We start from the raw sequence: 18,959 nt of genomic DNA on the forward strand, positions 1-18,959 counted from the left end.
TCCCTTCAGGAGATGAGCTGCCTTTCAGGCAGGTGTCTGGTATCACGCCTGATACCGCAGGGCTAAGATTCCCAATGCCTCAAAAAAATACAGGCCGCAAATATACATGGGCCATACGAGTACATCCCTGGAGCCCAGCCGGTGAAAATTGAGGGAGTTACACTAGACAAGCAGGTACACTACACTTTGTTATTTCTTCTGTACAGGAAAGAAAACATAAACCCCCCAAAACCCACAAACCAATTCCCACATCTGATAACTATTAATCTTGTAAAACACATTCCCTGCCTTTGTGCAATCTAATAAAAGCGTAGGAAAAACACGGGCCATTTGCCAGATGCTCTGTGTTTGTTCAGTGCCCATCTCAGCCTGGTACCCAGCAGGTCTGGCCACTGCTGGCTGTTAGGCACAGAAGCGATATGAACGTTAAACAAAAAAATAAGAAACACATCCTTTGCAAAAATTAAAGCCTAACGCTAGGGTCAATGAACATTTGCGTGTCCCAGACCAGAACATCCACGTGCTTGACGTGAGCCTTACGGACAGTGACAGTCTCTGACCTCAACTGCTCAGAGGAGAAAATTAGCACAAGCGTCCGTGGGGCAGAGGAGCACAGGCTGAGCTATCAGAAGTGAGCCTGACACATCCCAGGGCTTTGCAGCACAGTGTCCGCCAGGCACGTCTGCAAACCTGGCCCACGATTTAAATAACAAACTGGGATGGGAAGGAGATGGGCACAGAGGGGAAGCGGCTGGCCGGATCAGGAGCAGTGGTGCTGAGAGCCCATACTGCGTGCTGCTGTACCACGCTGTTTGGGTGACAGTAACGGAAGTCTCGTGCCAACTGGCTTGAAAGACATGCTATCTGCAAATCCTCTGCCCTGTGCGGAGGCCATAGCCATGAGGGAAGAAGGACAGGAGACAAATTGTGCACCAAGCACCAGCTGGTGCAAGTGAGGCTCCATCACAGCTGTAAAAGTTAAAAGAACAAGAGCTCATTTCTTGGCAGATGTGATTTGCTGTGGAGCCGCTAACCCGATGAAGGCAACCTAAAATCCCTTTTCTGCTCTAGAGAAATAAGATTCTTAAAGTCCCAGTCTGCCAGCTGATGTGGGCATCCTCCCCTGCACAGCTATCCAAAATGGGCTTCAGCCTTCAAAATGCGCAGTTTTATCCTCTTCTGCGCTGTGCCTTGCCGCTGCTACAGTTCAGTACAATGCAGGGCTGCAGAAAGAAAAGTAAAAGGTTCTCCCAAACATCATTCCCAAGTCCACTCGTAGGCAATAGAAAAGACTGGCTCATTTCAGAGCTGCAGAGTAGGCAGGACCGCTCATCTGCAGGACATCAACACCACTAAGTGCAGAAAACCTTTCCAACCCACTAACTTCTGCTGCAAGTCCAGATCTCTTGCAGATAACGCATTGCAGGGAGAATGGCAAGAAACAATTAATTCAGCAGGGCTGGCCAAGGGCTGACTGGCCAAGCGTCACGATGTGCCTGCAGCGACACAAGCGTCACTGCCACACACTGCGAAAGGAGCCCAGGGACAGAGCTGTCTTGCAGGGAAGGTACTCGTTAAACCAGCGTGATCTGCATTTCCAGCACAATATGCCGAGGAAGAGATGGTGTTATCTGTGCAGAACTCCAGAGGGAGAGCTAAGCATCTCGGAAATAGAAGCCTACCACTAATGATACCCTCCAGACTGCTAATGACTGTACCGAAGGGACAACCACACAACCCATGGAGTCACCCAAGGGGAGCAGGTGACAGCCAGAGTCAGTTAAACACAGTCACAAATTAACCCTCTAATTTTACCAGCCTGAAGCACCTAGGAGTTAGTTCCTTCCCTCTGCAGACAGAAGAGCAGCAGGTAGGAAAGGCAGCTATTGTTAGGATTGCTATTCAGTGGCACTGGAAGCCAGGTCCCAGAAAAAAAACACTCGTCCTGTCCTTGGGACTAAGGACATGTTGTGACTCAGCTGCTAGCAAACAGGAGCAGGGCTCTGTCGGGGACAACAGAGAAGGAAAAGTACTTTCAACGTAAGTGAAACCCCAAACATACACTTGAAAACCACAACAAAATACCTGTATCACCACACCTAAACTTGCCCCATGAGGGTGTGGGGATTTTCTTTCAAACCAACCCGTGACCTTCCTTTAGTTCTCTCCGTGGGGAACTGGGAACCCCTAAGCTAAGTCCATGCCTTCCAGCTACTCTGTGTCCTGCTCAAAGAGACTGGCCACAATGAGGCACTGGGGATTTTGCTTCCAAATTACAGAAACAGTCACAAAGCAGGCAGATGTCAGCCCCGGCGAGACTGCCCTGAGATCCCGCCATGGGGACATGGGTGCTGGATGCACGTGGCCTTGGGAAGGACGATCCCATCAGTGCGTTCCTTCCCGGACCCATGTGCCACACACAAGGTGGACATCAACAACCAAAAAACACTGACTCCCATGCAAATGTACCTGTCCGCATCCCTCCCCCGGTTAAAAAAAACACAACAAACCAAGCCAATGCTGAGCTGGCCAAAGCAGAGCGCTTCACTGAAGCTCCTTTGGCAAACTGACAGAAGGGTCCCAAGAGTTGCTTTTACCCAGCAAGGGTTTTGCTCTTAAAGCAGAGGTCAGCAGCTCTCTGGAACAACTTCCCTGGGCTCCAAGATGCTCTGCACTTTCCATGCAGACAGACCAAATTCAGAGAATAGATCAATACCTCTTCGTAATGAAAATGAAACAATGTAAGATATTGCAGAGCCCTTAGGAGAAAGTCTGATTCTGCAGCGCTCCGTCCAATTTGGGTTTATTAGACCCATCCTTCACTTCAGTGGAAAGGTAACAGTATTTCAAGCCTATTTGCATCTGAGTGACAATCCCATGGATTTCTAGAGCATCACCTAGGCAAAGATCCCAAAGCACGTTGGAAATACTTGGTTGCTAAACCTCATGGCCACCCTATAAATACAGCAGGCAGGACAGCCAAGAGCCCACGTACATTTTCATCACAACTTGTGTGAGAAAGCCTGACCAGGCACATCTGAAGTCGGATTTAGTCAAGCCCTAGAGCCCCAGGGTGCTCTGAAACAAGGGAAATCATGCCTAAAAGTCTAGGCTGTCTCCTGACTTTGGGCATGGAGCGCAGGCAGCTAAGAAAAGCCTGCTGAAGGCTGATGCTATGTGGTGGAGAGATACAACCTCAGAGGAGGTTTTGGAGCACTCAGGGTGTGAGCGGCAGTTGGGAAAGGACCATCTTCCTCTGTCCTTCTAGATTTCAGACAGAGCCCCTAGCAGGTACGCTGCACCTACTGCCTAGAGCAGCTGGGGTGAACCTGTACTCGGGTGTTCAAATTTGAGCCCATATGAAACAACTGCCCAAAATAAAAGGTCTCCTTGAAAATTTTGCTTTTCAGGGCTTTGTTTTGTTTCTCCACAATGATGTATTTTAACTCAGTTGGTATTAGCAGCAGGGACACAACAGTTCGGGTGTTGAAGTACGAAACAGAGTAAGCCAGAGCTCTCCGAGCAGTGGGGATGTGGGGTGTGCCATGCTGGGGCTGCCACTTCTCTTGCTTTCACCCCTTCCCAACAGGGGCAGAAAAAAAGCACCCGCAGCTTCATTAGAAGCTGCCCATGACCTTACAGCTGGTCCTTAGGGCAGACCTTGTCCCAGGACGGACTCTGAAAGCGTCTCCAGTGGCACACATGGATTACTCGCATCTTTTCAACAGTTTCAGGCAGTCTGCACACACTTCTCCCATAATTTCATCAGCACCACAAACATGGTTGCTCACCCTTGGCCCTAGACAACAAGGCAGAGTGTCTTTAACACCAGGAGACTGTCACAGCCGCCTGGTGGTACTCTGCCATCCAGACGCCTCCAAACACTCCGGGTGCTGACTGCCCAGGGAACAAGCAGCTACCTTGTACTTTTACCGTTTAAGACACCGCCTTGGCACACACCGAACACCACCGCTATGAAAAGACAGCAGGTGATGTGGGAATGGTATTCAAAGAGAGCACAGGCGTACGTGTCTCTGAACTGGGGTCAGCGTCCCTGCAGAACCAAGCTTGCAATAGTCAGAGCCAAACTGCTTCAATAACTACAAAAATGAAACTCCCGCAGAAAGCCAATACTTTAAGTACCATCGCTGCTGTTAGCACACACATTGTCCCCCATGAGGATCTCACTGCTCAGGAAGGTACAGGGCAGGGCCGAGGGCCAGGAGCACCGCGGCTGTAAACTGTGCTGTGGCTTAGAGATATGCAGCACTCATCGCACAAAGCAGGTTTCAGGCAGGGGTGCATCCTCAGTGGCTGTGGTACAGTAGCTGGGGCTGGAGAAAGGGGCAGATTTTGGGGAGGATCTCTGCGGCTGGGCCAGCTGGGTCCTGTCTGAGCACGGCACGCAGCCCTGCCTGGGCTCTCCGGAGTCTCCTGCCTCTCAGCCTCCCTGCTCCATCACTGCTCCTTAGCAAAGCGCCACTGAGCACATCATTTCTTTCTGTTCAGTCCCTTGGCTGCCTTCGATGGGACAAGCCAGCTTTTTTCACAACATTCAACTCATTTCACAAGTGCTCCTCACTTCTAGATACCGCAGGCTATTTGGAGGATAAATAGGCTTTCCTTTTCATTCAGAAGCAAACGCCTGGGAACTGTCTGCCTAGATTAACAGCAAGTGAAGACCAAGAGGGAGCAGAGAGAGGAGCATTAGAAAAAGAGATTGCTCCTTGGTCCTCTTAAAAAAGGTGCTTTTTACTGTATTCCCTTCTGGAAACCCTGGAGCACCAGCAGGTTAAACACCAACTTGCTAAAAGCCCATTTAAAAATTATACATGTAAAACTTTACAATGCACTGACACATCCCGATATTTACTGAGGCTGATGCTGAATTGTACTTGATTAAAACCAGAATCCCATTCCAATTCAAGGGCAAAAGCAATCCATATGGTGCTACTGCAGAGTCTGCTTAGTATTACTCACATCACCCCTGTAGCAAAGAAGTGATTTAACGCTCTCACAAGGAAAATGCTGCACCACCAGCCAGAGCTTAGAACAGAAGGCTGCTCTTTGAGGCAAGCCTCTGTAGCCATCTGCAATGCTCCACCGATAAAGAGCTGGAGGACTTGGATGACAGAGGCTGCGCAAGGGGAACACCTTCCCTCCCATGCTCAGCTCATTGCAGGGGTTTCACGTAGCAGCTGGGCTGAGGATTCCAGCTCCAATTTTTCCCATCTCTATTCACTACTTTGCCACTCTCTTGCTGCATCCACCAAAACTCTGCCACTTGAACAAGTTGCTTAAGCCCAGGTTTTACAAAGAGGGATCCCAGCACTGCCCAGCCCTTTGGAAGGGTTCAGCTTCCACTTGTGCTTCATCTTCAGCACCCTGTTGCCCACCGTGCCCCTGGCAGAAGGGATACAGTATGGGATACTGCTGGTAGGAAGCAGTGGGGAAGAGGGAGGCGACGTAGCCTTGCCAAAGGCTGCCCTTCTACAACTGTCCTCCAGCCCACGAGTGTGCCACATATCACCAGTCACAGAGGACACGCAGAGCTTCCTGCCACGGCTACACACGTGCCAGTGCTCTGTGGACCATTGGGAAAGCGGGGAGCAGGGTACCTGCAGCAAGCACTGCACCGTCTGTGCCCTGGGATGCATCTAACCCCAGGCACAATCACGTAACTGCATCAAACAACGATGAAAATCAAACTGCCTGATCTTTCTTAAGAGGCTCTAACACATCTCTCCGATCTGCTCCACCAGCTAATTACTCTCACTGTTATACAAAGTCCTCATCGATCAGTATCAGCAACGCTTGCAGCTACATGAGAGGTTGGGTTTTTTTATCATTTAACTAGAGCTCTGCAAGTGATAAAACACAAGCCAGCCTCTCCTCTCCTGATGGTGTCATTTATAGCACCCAGCACCTTGCAGCTGTAATTGCAGTCGAGAGCCCCCACCTTGGACATGCTCCATTTTGAGGGGCTCTGAACTTGCACAGGCAAGAGGCGGGAGCAGGGAAGGAGCAGGTCTCCATCCACACATGGGAGCGGAGGCACAGATGGATCAAGTAGCTTGCTGGGAGTCACAGGAGAGCATGCAGCAGCTCCATCACAGACTGGTGCCCCAACTCTGCTGGCCCACACCGACATGAGGTCTGAGGAACTTGCCTTTGCCAAGAGCCAAACCACATCAGACCCATCTACACCACTGATGCTTGAGCGCGCCTACCCTGGGCTTACGTCGCAGTAGATATTCTTCAGAACAGACAAGCCTGTGTTGACTCAGCTGTTGATTTGTTTGCTTAGATTTCCTTTTAAGATAATGGAAATTATACTCGCGTATTGATGATCAAGTAGATTAAGTCTTATCTCAGAAAAGCCGGCTTTGATCTGCACATCAGGCACTTCGTTATTGCTCCAGAGCATCGCAGGCATTCGTACAGGTGCCCTGCAGGGAACTGTTGGTGGAAAGGTAACTTCCCAACAACTTTAGCTTCAACCCAATAGCTCACACAGATGAGAAGCATTCCTCTGAGGGGACCAGAATTGCTACCCTTAGTTTCCCTAGACACAGTTGCAGTAGGGAAATTGTGCATTTTCTACAGAGAATGCAGGAAATAACGTTTTTTTCTTCCTTTCAGCCACACTGACAGCAATTATTTCAACTTCTCATGAGCCAGATGATAAAACACTGAGCTCGCAGCTAACCACCAGAAGGGACAGCTGCTGTGCTTCATCTGAACCGTGTAAGTCGGCAGGGTTTTCCCCTGGGTCAAGCTTGCGTGCAAGTTCTGTGCTAAGTGCCTGCTCCTGGCTAGTGTCACAGCCAGGTTACCTGCTCAGACAGACCTTTCGTTTGCTTACTCTTGTTCCTTACTTTGGCTCCTACTAAACAAAGTTACTTGTGTCCCAATTCTAAAACCAAACTGGGATACCTGCCTGGCATGTCCCTCATGTCTTTTGATGGAGTACGCTTCTCTCTCACAACCTCTCCCGCGGCTCCCACGTATGTCTCCCAACACTGGAGAAGAGTTTAAGGTATCTGCTTCTTGTGTTGAACCAAACATGCTCACAATAAGGAAAACATTTCTGGCCAGCGGACAGCAGCCTGACACTGAAGAAAATCCTCCTGTTACACACTTCACCTGTTACTGGTTTCCACTGCTCATCTGCCAAAGCAAACTGGCACGGCACCAAATTCACCTTCACTCAGCAAACCCATTCGCTGTGCAGTTATTAAATATAAGTCACCACTGAGTCCATCCAGAAGGAAGCTTTATTGCCTTCAAGAAGTCAAACCTGTATTCAGGTACCACCATATCCAGGATATCAGGAGTAAACCAGCAGAATATCTGTCTTCGTCCAGCAAACCTGTAAGCTTTGTTGGGGGAAGGGATACATCAACTTCTGTAGCAGGTATTTTCAGCCACATTGCTGCAGAAGACAACTGTGAAATACTGTTGTGCCCTCAATTAGTAAGGCTTGGGGGGGCTCCCGGACTGCTAGCTTTTTCTAACAGATGGTCAAAGGAGTGGAAGGACACCTGGCACAGACACGCTGCAGCCTTGAAGAGCCACCCCTGAAGTAAGATGTCAATGAGGTCTATAAACGTGGTGTGGCATGGAGAGGGCGCGACTGTTCTTAAGTCACTCCTGGCATCAGCTGAAACCTGCATGATCAGACTTGACCCCAAATGGGAACTGCTCCCCACAATATGTAAGTGGGAGGTGGCAGGCAGAGATTTACACAAGTTTAAAAGGGGACTGGACAAATGAATAGCAGAATATCGGAGGCTGTTAGACAAAGATACAACCTTTGGCTGAGGAAATACCTGAGCCACTGACGTTGGGGTGCTGGAAGACGTGCTGCGGGGTGCACAGCCAGACACCCGCTGTGCCGGCACTGCTGGTGGGTCCCCGCTGGGAGGGACCCTGGCCTGACCTGCAGCTACCTGCTCTGTCAGGGAGCACCGTGCTCACCTCCCGGCTTTCAGGATTGTCTCCTGCCGCAGCCGCTAGCTCCTTCGGCGACTGTTAGCTATACAGTGCATCTATTTCTGCTGAGTGTCGTTGGGAAAGCAACGTTTGTCTTCCTAGAAGGGAGACTGAAGCTTAAATAACCCCAGATAAGCACTACTAGAGGGAAGTTACAAGCGGAAAGGGAGGTAATTGCACACACCCCCAGTTCACAGAGACGCTTAAGCACATGCTTTAGTTAATGACACAAATAATCCAGCAAAACTTTTCCATCCAAAGCACTTAAGTACATTCTGAAATTACCACTCCAGTGGTACTTACAACACGCAGACAACAGCCTGCCTCCCCGATGCACAAGGGGGTGTGTGTAATGCTGTCAGTGCTGGGGAAGTCGTGCCAGCAGGAGAAGTACTTTCCTTCGTAGGGCTCATTTCACAAGGACGGGAATTAAAGTTTGCATGTGCTTAAATAACTCCTGAAGTCTAGGTTTAAGCCCAGGTTTAAGACAGGCCCATGAAAACAGAGCAGGTGAACTGTTAATATCGCCACACTTAAGCTTAAAATATTTTCCCAGCAGTTCAGGGACCAGAGGGGAGATCTACTGTGGGCAGACCTCCCTGGCTCTCACACCTTGAACCTGCCTCTGTTTCTTCATTGCTCAACGAACAAGGCTGGGACCGTGCACGTGTCAGAGTGCACTTCCCAGTATTACGTGTACAAAACCCAGAGACCCAGCCAAAAGCCGTTAATGAAGCAAGGCGGCACTGTGCCACTGCCCGCATGGGGAAGCTCTCGTTGCTCTCCAGGGAATCTGTCCCGGCCTCCTGCTGTGCCTAAGCCAGACTTCCCATCTGGGACAGGGACTTTCTGCTCTCATCACACAGACCACTGCCTCCCTCCAAACGCTTCTCCCCGGAGCCAGGCCCCCACCCCAGGCAAGCATCATGAATGACCAGTGCAGTCCAGTCCCCACGGACACGCAGCAGCCATGGACCACATGCCATCGCCAGTAGTTTAAAAGGTGAGCCCGCGCCTCCCATCAGCTTGGCTCCTGCATCCTCTTCCCATTCACCACGTACCGTTGGCGCCGAGGGCAGCACATTGGCCTGGATTAACGCCTTGCAGGCTCCCACAGGAATCCAGTTCACAGCTTCCAATGTAATAAAAGCCAACCAGCGATGATGCATTTGCTGCTGTGAGGACTGCGAGCTTCAGGCAGCTGCATGGTTATTGAGTCTCACAAATTACATAACAATTATATATGCTTACATTAAAATTACCTTGCAATCTCTAGATTGCCTGGCAACACTTTTCCTTCAGCGCGCACAAACGGTGCACTTTTCCCCCTGTAATTACATACTAATTGCCATGCATTTGCCCAGCAGTTCTGAGAGAACACCATTTTTAACTTTCATGCGCTAATAAAATAAGTGGTTACTCAATAGCCCAAAATAAAGCATCCTATTGTTCCTGTTGTTGGGAGCGCTTGGGCATCCTATAATTTATTGCCCTGTTTCACTCCCTCTGCCTAGGACTACCCACTCTTTACTTCCCCCCCCCCCCCCCCCCTTTTCTTTTTGACTATCTTCTGAACTTAAAGCTTCCTCTGAGCAGGAGCTGTTACACCAGCAGCATCCAGCACAGCAGAGCTTGGATCTCCCAGCTGAGCCATACAGGTTCTGCTATAATATGAATGCTAATGAGAATATAAAAAGCTGCAGTCTTCATCCTTCAAACTCTACTGAAAAACAGACTTGTGCTTCCCATACAACTCCACTGACTTCCCGGGGTGACCCGACTGATTCTGGCAGCACCTGGAAAGCTTCTGGACCACCACAGACTTGCAAAAGTTGCTTTCATTCCCACTCACTGGTTTTAGACAAATGAAATGAGGTGGTGTTGCATTTCAGCGTGGAGACGGACCTTGGCAAGGTCCATCACAATCAGACTTGTTCTCTGCAGGTGTTTCTTCAACAAAAGCCTTGTAGAAGTGAGGGGATTGCTCTGAGGAGCTGCTGAGCTCACAGGGGCCACCAGAGATGGGTGAAATAAAGGCAGGTTGGCTCAAAGCACTATGGCAATATGAAACATTCCTTTTGATTTTGACACAGCTACACGTTGGTTTTCCAAAAGCACATTTGAAACAATTCCTTCTGGTTTGTGAAAGAAGCGGGTATTTATTTCCTAAGGTTGAAACAGCTGGAAAAATCTCACCTTGGACTAAGCAGGGAGGGTGACCTGGCTCTGTCTCACACGTCTGCCCCTTCACAGTTTGTGCTGCTCATTGACTGGGGATGACGATCACTTGCTCAAGTGTCCTTGTCCCTCCCTGCTGGCTGCTCTGCCTTCACGTGTGCCACAAAACCTGTGTGCTTGCACTGTCAAAGTAAGCCAGGTTTATAAAAGGTTGCCATGCCTAAGTGACACCAAGCTAGCCTAGATCAGTCTCCAGGAACCCGGCACAGCACAGCTACCTCTGCTGTCAGGTCGGCACAGCAGTAACCTCAAGGATGCTATGGATAAGCTGCTGGATGGAAGCGGAGCCAAACCAAAGGCCACCTGGCGCCAGCACCCTGTCTCCTGTGGGGCCAGCAGCTTGGGGAGAAGCATCAGGCAGAGAGATGTAACCCTGTAGCCACACTCCCTGCTTGAGGCAGCCTGATGGCCAGCTCTGCCTCGTGTCCTCACATTTCATTGTCCTTGATGTCCTTTTCTACAGACTTGTCTAATCACTGAGCCCATTTAGTTCTGGCACCTGCTATATCCTCTAGCTATGAATGTCACAGCTTAATTACATGTTACATGAAAGAGTAATTCCTTCTGGTTTAAACTTGCTACCTGATTATTTTGTTTGCTACTCCTCACTTTTTTTTAGAGATAATTCATTCCCACTTTCCTGACACTTGGCATTTTATAAGCCTCTATCATATCACCCCTTCCCATGACAATTTCAAACCTTAAGAACTCTGGTCTTATCTCCATACAGAAGATGTTCCATCTCTATATAGAAGATGTTCTAGGACTTTTTTCAGGCTTTTTTCAGTTCTAGAGAGCCATTTTTAAGACAGGCTGAGTTGAGTTGCACAAAATACTCCTTGCCTGTATCTAAGAGTTCTTACAGATCCAGATAACTGTATAACGACATTTTCAGTTTTCTTCTCATTTTCATTCCCAGTAATTCCCCAAATCTTGTTAGCTTTGTTGACTGTCACTAAGTAAAGGGCTGGCATTTTCAAGAGAACTATCCAGAACAAAGTCTGAGTGAGAACAGCTAATTTAGAGCCCGTCACGATGTACATATTTTTAGTGTTGTTTCTCCCCCTCATGCATTACCCTGCAGTCAGCAACATGAATTTTTATCTGCCATTTTACCATGCCGTCACTTGCTATGATGGCGTCTTCCTGCCAGTCTTTGCAGTCAGTCCTAGCAATGACTATCCTGAATAATTAGATGTCATCACCAATCTCTCTTACTGTACTCTACCCTTTTTCTGGTCATTCAGGAATATATTGAACAACGCAGACCACGTGACGGATTCCTGTTTAACTGCACTAGTGACTTTTCTCCATTGTGAGACCTGTATTCCTACTTTCCTGATTGTCTGGTTATTAATCCACAAGAGGCCATCTGAAGACATTTATGAGCTCTTTATGAGCTACTGTTACGGGATCTAATCAAAAGCTATTTGGCAATTGAAACACAGTGTAGTAACAGGACCACCTTATCTATGTGTTTGTTGTCTCCTCTGGAAAACTAAGAGATCTGTGGGGCATGAATTGCCTCTGCAAAAGCTTCCTCCTCACACTTAGCCATCCAACCACGGTCAATTCTTTAGTGCATCAATGCGCACAGAAAGTGGACAAAGATGAGATCACTGAACTTTATGGAGGGTTGTCTACTAGGAGGACAGCAGAGTCAAACAGGCAGAGACAAACACAGCTCACCAGCAGTTTGTCCGCCAACACGTCCAGCTGGTACACAAGCAGTGACTGCAGACCAGCCGACTCATGGGTACCTCCATGCTACGTGGGTGCAGGGACCGCTCCTGTGCGAGGAGCGGCGCTGGGAATAAAGGCAGGGACCTTCTGCTGGAAAAGGAAGAGAAGAGACTCAGGCTAATGTGGGCGAGCAGGGATCTCAGGGGATCTCAGTTGTGCCTTCTGACTTGGTGGCAATGCCGGTAGGAGGCTCAGGAGGAGTGGGAACATGCAGTGTAATATGTTTAGACACAGCATGGGAGTAACGCCAGCTATCAGCGCCACGCCACATCAAAGCATCAGGCTCTCCGGCCCACACCCTCCTGCACGGTACGGATGCGTCCTGCACCCGTAAACGCCCAGCTCTACTGTGCTCACTACTTCCAGAGGTCTGTCTTACATAAAAGAAAGCAACCAGCAATTTTACAGGTATCCTCACATTGCAGGCACAGGTCAGAAGAGAAGCCCAGGCACGAAGCCTGCCGCACAAGGTCTGCGGATCAGCAGCGCACAAAGTGCGCCACCCAAGAGCCTCCCATGCCCCGCTGTGGAGAGCAAGAGGTTACATGGACATGCCAGCTCTGCTCAGAGACCACGAGGGGAAACACCAGCCAGCCCTCGCCACTCCTCAGGGCCCAGGCTCACAAGATGCCAGCACACAGACCGCTCCACCTTATGTCCTCAATTCGGGACTCCTCTTCTCCCACTCTGGTCAGGTTCACACCAGCCAGGACATGTCAGCTACGATGGGGCCAGAAAAATCCCTGCTGTCATTCACAGACCTATTGTGTCCTTGTTCTCTTCAGGGACAGGCGCTCAGCAAAGAATCTGACCTCAGCCACACTGGGAGAAGACTTACTAAAAACCAGCGACAATAATCAAGTGAGATACAAACAGGAACCCTGCTGCTGGAGTCTCCAAATGGAGCCTGGGAACACTCTCGAGCCACCACCTCGCTGGGAGAGCACAGCAGCACGTGTCATGCCACAGCCCTGGGTGACGAGGGGTCAGAGACTGATGCTGTGGAGGGAGCTGGCAAGGGCAGAGGCCCTCCCAGTGCTGTCACCAGCTATCCCCATGGCCGGCACTTGCCCTGCTAAGCTGGACACAGCAATTTATTCCAGCTGAAGCTAACTGACTCAATCCACGCAAACACCCATTTTCTGGCTCTGCTATCACCTTCAAAGATGCTCTCCAAAAAGAGACAAATAGGACACAAAAGCAAGCCACTGTTTTCCTGATGTCCTTTTCTAAGGAACACCTGCTCCTGGCATCTGTGATACTGCCCAGGTAAACCTGAGCTGAGCGGGGCCACCACCAACTGCAAACCCTGTCACATGCAGTTACAGGGGACTTCACTTGCTCGACTCATAGCCCACCAGTCGAGAGGCTTCTCCCCAGCTGAGCAGGAGGCCAACGCACACACTCTGCAAAGCTGCCGTCAGTGCTGGTGGTACTCACAGTACTCGATGCCCAAGACGATGTCTCTGAAGTAGAGCCGAGCCTGCTCCTCGCTGAAGGGATGGTCACTTGGTACCTCCATGACAGGCCTGTTGGGATGAGGAAGAGTAACTAAGTACTTTGCAGAATGGAGGTAACACTCCTGGCTGGAGGAGTTTCATGTTCTCCATCACCATGTCCCCAGCATTGTGGGCCAGGCTCCCAAAAGGTTCTGGGTACTGTGATGCAGGGGAGGCACAGCCATCCTTTCTGGATGTGGTGATGCCTACATTAGTGAGCTCGGCTGGAAGTGACGGGTGGCTTCGCACAGTCCCTGAGCCAACGTGAGCCACAGAGCCCTCACCAACACCAGGATTAACTGCTGATGTCTGCACAAAATAGGACAAACGCTTCATTCACTGACAGCCTTAATGGGAAAAGCATAGTGAAAGGAACAAAACTGCATCTGGCCTTTGGTTTCATGCTAAAGCTGCTCATGGACGCGAGCACCAGCAGCAGCAGGAGGTACCAGGCAGCAGTGGGACAGAGTGCCCATTGCTGTGCACTGGATGTCATGCCTGCTGGGGCTCAGTCCTGAAACAACATCAGCCAGGCTAAACCAAAGCGGAATCTATACATGAAACACTGGCTCAAAGGTTAAGTGGGAATATTTCCAGTGCATTGTGCTAAACTGCTTCGAAATCCTATTTTGCTGTTCAGGGTTCAGCCACGACCAGAACCCAGCCATTCGGCCCTAAACAGCCAAGGTTACCTGGTCAGCTCCTCCTCCCCTTTCCTTTGTATGCCACCACTGCTGGGAGATGCACAGTATCCTCCAAAAGCCCCTCCTCTGCCTGTCCTGCGAAAGCTGAGGGCAAAGCGGCTGCAAGAGCTAGCCAGCGTCTTCTGTTCCCAGTGGACGAATGGCAGGAGCTAAGGACTTCACTGCACTGGGGGTTAATCCTGCTTGTGCTCGGCAGCTTGACCTTGCATTTGGACATACACCCACTGACTTGAGCTGGATTTAAGGCAGTGCTCCTGACGCACTGTCCTTGCAAGCCAAGCCCAATGGCCGAGAACAGCCCATTGCCAACACCAGGCTCTGCACCTCTTCCCCTCAGCCCCCAGCAGCAAATCCTTCTTGCAGCATCTCTCTTCTTCCTCACTGCCATTTGATCGACGACCTTCATCTCCAATTTGCATTTTTCTGCCACTGCCTTCCCTCCCTCTTCATGCACATTTTTCTGCTGCTGAAGCCAGGGAGAAATAATGTGAGCGGCAGGACTGGCAGAGCCACTAATGGAGTCTAATTGCCTTCTGCTAGAGGCAGACAGGCTGCGCTCGGCCGAGCTGCACGTTCCCTGGACACAGCTGATTACAGGAGCTTTTTTTTCCCTCCCCCTCTCCTACAGGATAGTCATCAGCCTGGTCACCAGGGAGACTGGGGAGCCTCTCACCAGCAACCTGCTGGAGCTGGCAGCCTGCAAGAGACTTGTTCATGGGGCCAGAGAGAAAAAAAAATAAGCCCTTTGGGAATCTCCTCCATCCTGGGCACAGCTCTCCTGACCTCGCTGTGACTCTGCAGAGCTCCAGAATCAGCACAGGTGTAGCAAAAAGCAGTGAGGAGACTCCCACCACTTTATCACTTCTGCTATGGAAAAATGTGCCAACAAAACAGGCTCCCACAATACGTTAGTGCTAGGAGCAAAATAGGGCAGTGGGTGGCAGCTAAGTGTCGATGCAGCCACACACCCCTTGTGCCAGAGGAAGCCACAATGCAGCTGTTACCCCAGCAGAGTATTCCTATTAAAAATCTTTTCTTCTAGGCACCTGATGGGGAATTGGCATCACATTTGTTTTCCAGACCAAAGCCTGACACCAGACATGTCCTCCCAGCCCACTGCTATTCACCACATCATTCCAGGCTGTAACAGCGCAAAGGCAACTACAGTTGGGTTTTGCCTCCCCTGTGCTTGCCTGCAGACAGCGGTTTGACCCGCTGCACATATCAGACCTCCACTTCACCTAGGAAGCTAGTGATGGACACCAAAAATCGCAACACAAGGGATCCCAGGAGGGCTACTTACCCTTTTCTCAGGAGGTCAAACACTGCAAGAAAAGGAAATTAACACATGAATGAATCAGAAGAGGGGGCAGGGCTTATTTGTTTTTTAGCACCTACAAAAACACATCCCTTCCCATACCTGCAAAATCAATTTACCTCCACTCTCTTCTCTTCCCTCACCCACGACAAGGACACCAGAGAATGCAAAATGAAAACACTCATCTCTTCAGCAGAGACAAATATCCCCACCTCCCGCCAGCTCCACACAGGGAGACAGCAGGCAATAACTTATCAACCACATTTCTGCTGCTCCCGGTGTCAGCCCTTGCTGATTTGAGCCCCATTTTATTCAGTACCTTCGGGGAGGGTGTTTGGTGTGATATTGCTGCTAAATTGCTGATACCGAATGAGGTGCTGTAAGAAGATGTTGCTCCATTTGTGCTGTGTCAATCAGCAGCGCAGCTACATGGCTGTCCAAAAGGTCAGTGCTCCCCGGCAGGAGCGACTGGAAAGGATTGGTTGGGGCGTGTTGAGGTTTGTGGAGCACGTGAGGTTTTTGTGTCTGATTAGGGGGTTAAATGGAGGTTTGCCCCAGCATGGGTTAGTGGCAATGTGTTTTTCTGATCCTGCCTTTGACCGGTTCTACAAACAGAAGGATCTGCCTTTATCCAGTAGGAGAGCTCTTTCCTCATGAATTACTATGGCATTTCTTGCACCTCGCAAGAAATCTGTGGGGATTGCCCTCCCCAAAGCACCAGGCAGCCCTGCTTACAGCTGCGATGTTAGACCAGCTGGAGGTACAAAGCCAGCCCACATCAGCTCGTCTTGCTCTCCAGGTTGAAGAAGCTGCAGCTTGTGGCAGCATTTCATTATTCAACCATCTTGTGCTATTGCAGGTTGCTCCAATTTCCGTCAGCACCCTCCATCCCCTGCTTTCTTCCCAATGAGCACATGGCAGAGCGCGCTCACAGCAGCACTTAGTGCCAGCAGTAATTAGCAAAGACCAAACTCCACTTTCTCTAGTTTTGCTTTGCCATGGGGGGGACTTTCAGGAAGGAGAACGGTGCAGTTATCGTTGCTGGGTCAGCAGCAGGTGGGAGGCAACCTACTCTGAGGGTTTCAATCCTGAGCAGTGCTGAGCACCTACAGCTTCCCCCTGCTGTCGAGGGGACTGCAGAGGCAGGAACTTGGTTTTGCCTGCATGGCTCGATCAGAACCGCTCAGCGATCAGAACCGCTCAGCGATCAGAACCGCTCAGCGATCAGAACCGCTCAGCGATCAGAACCGCTCGCCAGCTATTGCTGCCATTTCTGGTTGTGTTATCTTGCTCCACAGGCCGAACTTGCTTTTGGTTTGGATTTTTTTGTTTTCTTTCCTTTTCAGCAGCTTTTTCTCCTCCCTCATGCATTTATTTTCATTCCACAAAAGAAATCTTGCTACTTCATCCCTCCCCTTCTCTCCATCCCCAGGAGTTCAGGCCTTTGAACAGTGGCCTCAGTTGCCCTCCCCACCACACGTGCATCTGCCTTGGCTGCCGCTTCGCGATGCTCCCAGAGTGCCACTGGGGCTTCAGCCGAAAGGGAAAAGTGGCCTTTCAAAGGCAAATAGCTTCATTTGCTAGGCAGAGCCCCCTTTCACCAGCAGCTTCAAAAGCGTCCCATAATTATTTCATGAGAGGCAGCTTTTGAGCCTGTCTCATCAGGAAACGTCAAGAGGAAGCAGAGATCTAATAGGGTCAGACGTCACCCTTCTCCGGCCTGTCTCAGAGGGCACCTCAGTGCCTCCCAGGCCTGTCCCTCCAGGCTTTGCCTAAATGGGGGTTAGGCTGTGGCTGGCACTTCCAAGGCTTGGGGGAGAGGAAGACAAAAATGGGTGGAAATTTACCCTCTGCATAAACAGTCATCTCTGGCTGCCCATCCGAGCACTCCATGGCAGGGTCTGGGCTCAGAGGCCAAAGGCAGGAGCCCTGCTGTCCGTGGAGGTCCTGAGGCTCAGCAGGGTGGCCACTGTGTCTGCAGGGGTCACCCTGAGACAAGACTGCTTTCAAGTCACTACCACTATCCACAGCCTACAGGAGAAGTCTGGAAAGACCAACCTCATACCAGGAAGACAAGAAACCATCCTGCCCCCTTCCCTTCTCTCCTGTCTCTAGGACTGGAACTGACATATACATAGGGGAGGGCAGAGCTGCTGTCACATCTTTCTAGTGTCCCCATGGCAAGGGGATGTGCACAGCTGTACACCAAGCTGCCTAGCCCTACTACAAGGGGTCCCTTCCATCCCAGCTGCCTTTACAGGCATTTAACTTTTCAGAAAAAAATAAGTCTGCTGAAGTTGGTACAAGTTTCCTTCTGGTATTGACTGCAAGCCCTGGTATGTGTTACTCGAATCACCAGGTCTAAGCCCAGGCGTTCTGTTAGCATATAGTGACTCACATACCCATGTACAAGTTGTCCTCTGCAGGATCATCAAGGACCTGTAATTGATAACAGAGAGGTATAGGGAAAAGGGAAAAGAGAAGCAGCAGGAAAAACAAAAACATATTTTTGAAAATAACATTTTACTGTTCCCTGTACACTGTGCTGAGCTGTAGAGCACTGAGAACGATTTAGGCTAATATTTGGAGATTCCTGCAGACAGAGGGGCTTTGAAAGACACAGATTTTCCTGTTTCCAGAAAAATCTGGGCTCCTGCCTGTATTTGGAGAAAGAGCCTACCAATAAAGGCACTGCTTGTCCTAATCTGGCCTCAGACAATATTGAAAATGGCACCAGAGCCTTGCACTTGTGCACCTTCCCAGGCTTGTCTACACACAGGTTTCACTGGTCAAAGCTTGCTGCCGTTCCTACCAGCACAGCCAGCTGCCTTCTCTTGGGCACCAGCCCAAAGCCCAGGATAAGTATGTCAGTTTGTCATACATAATTGGCATGATCTTGCTTGGAATCACCAGCCTACATTTCTGAACAACTATTTTAAACCAATTGTGACTGAAGTAGGAACAGCTGAAGAAAGATCCTTTTACTGCAATACAAGCCGGACTTGCTTCAGTATAGCTTAGGGTGGAGAAGCAGCTCACCTCTATCAGCTTAACGATGTTGACATGGTCCAGTTTCTTTAAGATGGCTATTTCCTGATAGACTCTGTCCAGTGGTGCCATGGGTTTTGGCTGCTCTCCGGAGGATGTTTTCGACCCTCTGGGAGGAGGCCGACCTGCAATTGTGATAACATGGTCAGGAAAAACTCATTTTTCAGCAGCACCCAGCACGCTGGAGTCAGAAGCCACTGGCCCCCTCTGCAGGATTCCTCCAGCTATTTTGGAAGATCTCATCCCAAAGCATTACAGTCTCCGTCTGAAACTGATATTTCCAAGCCCCGTTCAGATCAGCTCCTGCTGGATTCCCAGCCTGGTCTGTTTGCCAGGTCCCATGGCCCTGCCACTAGAGCCAGGTGCTATCCGAGGGGGTAGAAGAGCCCCTGGGAGACAGGGGTCTACCCTGCC

At 50.1% G+C, this 18,959-nt stretch overlaps 1 protein-coding gene across 3 annotated transcripts in view; it reads right to left on the reverse strand.

Annotated features, from left to right (window-relative positions):
- CAMKK1 (calcium/calmodulin dependent protein kinase kinase 1) overlaps positions 1–18,959 on the reverse strand; it is a 110,948-nt gene that overhangs the window by 30,501 nt on the left and 61,488 nt on the right. For all 3 annotated transcript variants that reach the window (XR_008467808.1, XM_054209829.1, XM_054209828.1), the window contains exons 6-9: positions 18,537–18,670; positions 17,900–17,936; positions 15,483–15,504; positions 13,417–13,505 (exon numbers count right to left, since the gene is read on the reverse strand). Coding sequence is in view for 2 of the 3 variants with exons in the window: in XM_054209829.1 (XP_054065804.1) it covers positions 13,417–13,505; positions 15,483–15,504; positions 17,900–17,936; positions 18,537–18,670 (282 nt within the window). In the remaining variant the exon portion in view is untranslated. The remainder of the gene's footprint in view (positions 1–13,416; positions 13,506–15,482; positions 15,505–17,899; positions 17,937–18,536; positions 18,671–18,959) is intronic.

Source organism: Rissa tridactyla, chromosome 7, assembly GCF_028500815.1.
Source record: "Rissa tridactyla isolate bRisTri1 chromosome 7, bRisTri1.patW.cur.20221130, whole genome shotgun sequence".
In the NCBI taxonomy this organism is placed as follows: domain Eukaryota; kingdom Metazoa; phylum Chordata; class Aves; order Charadriiformes; family Laridae; genus Rissa; species Rissa tridactyla.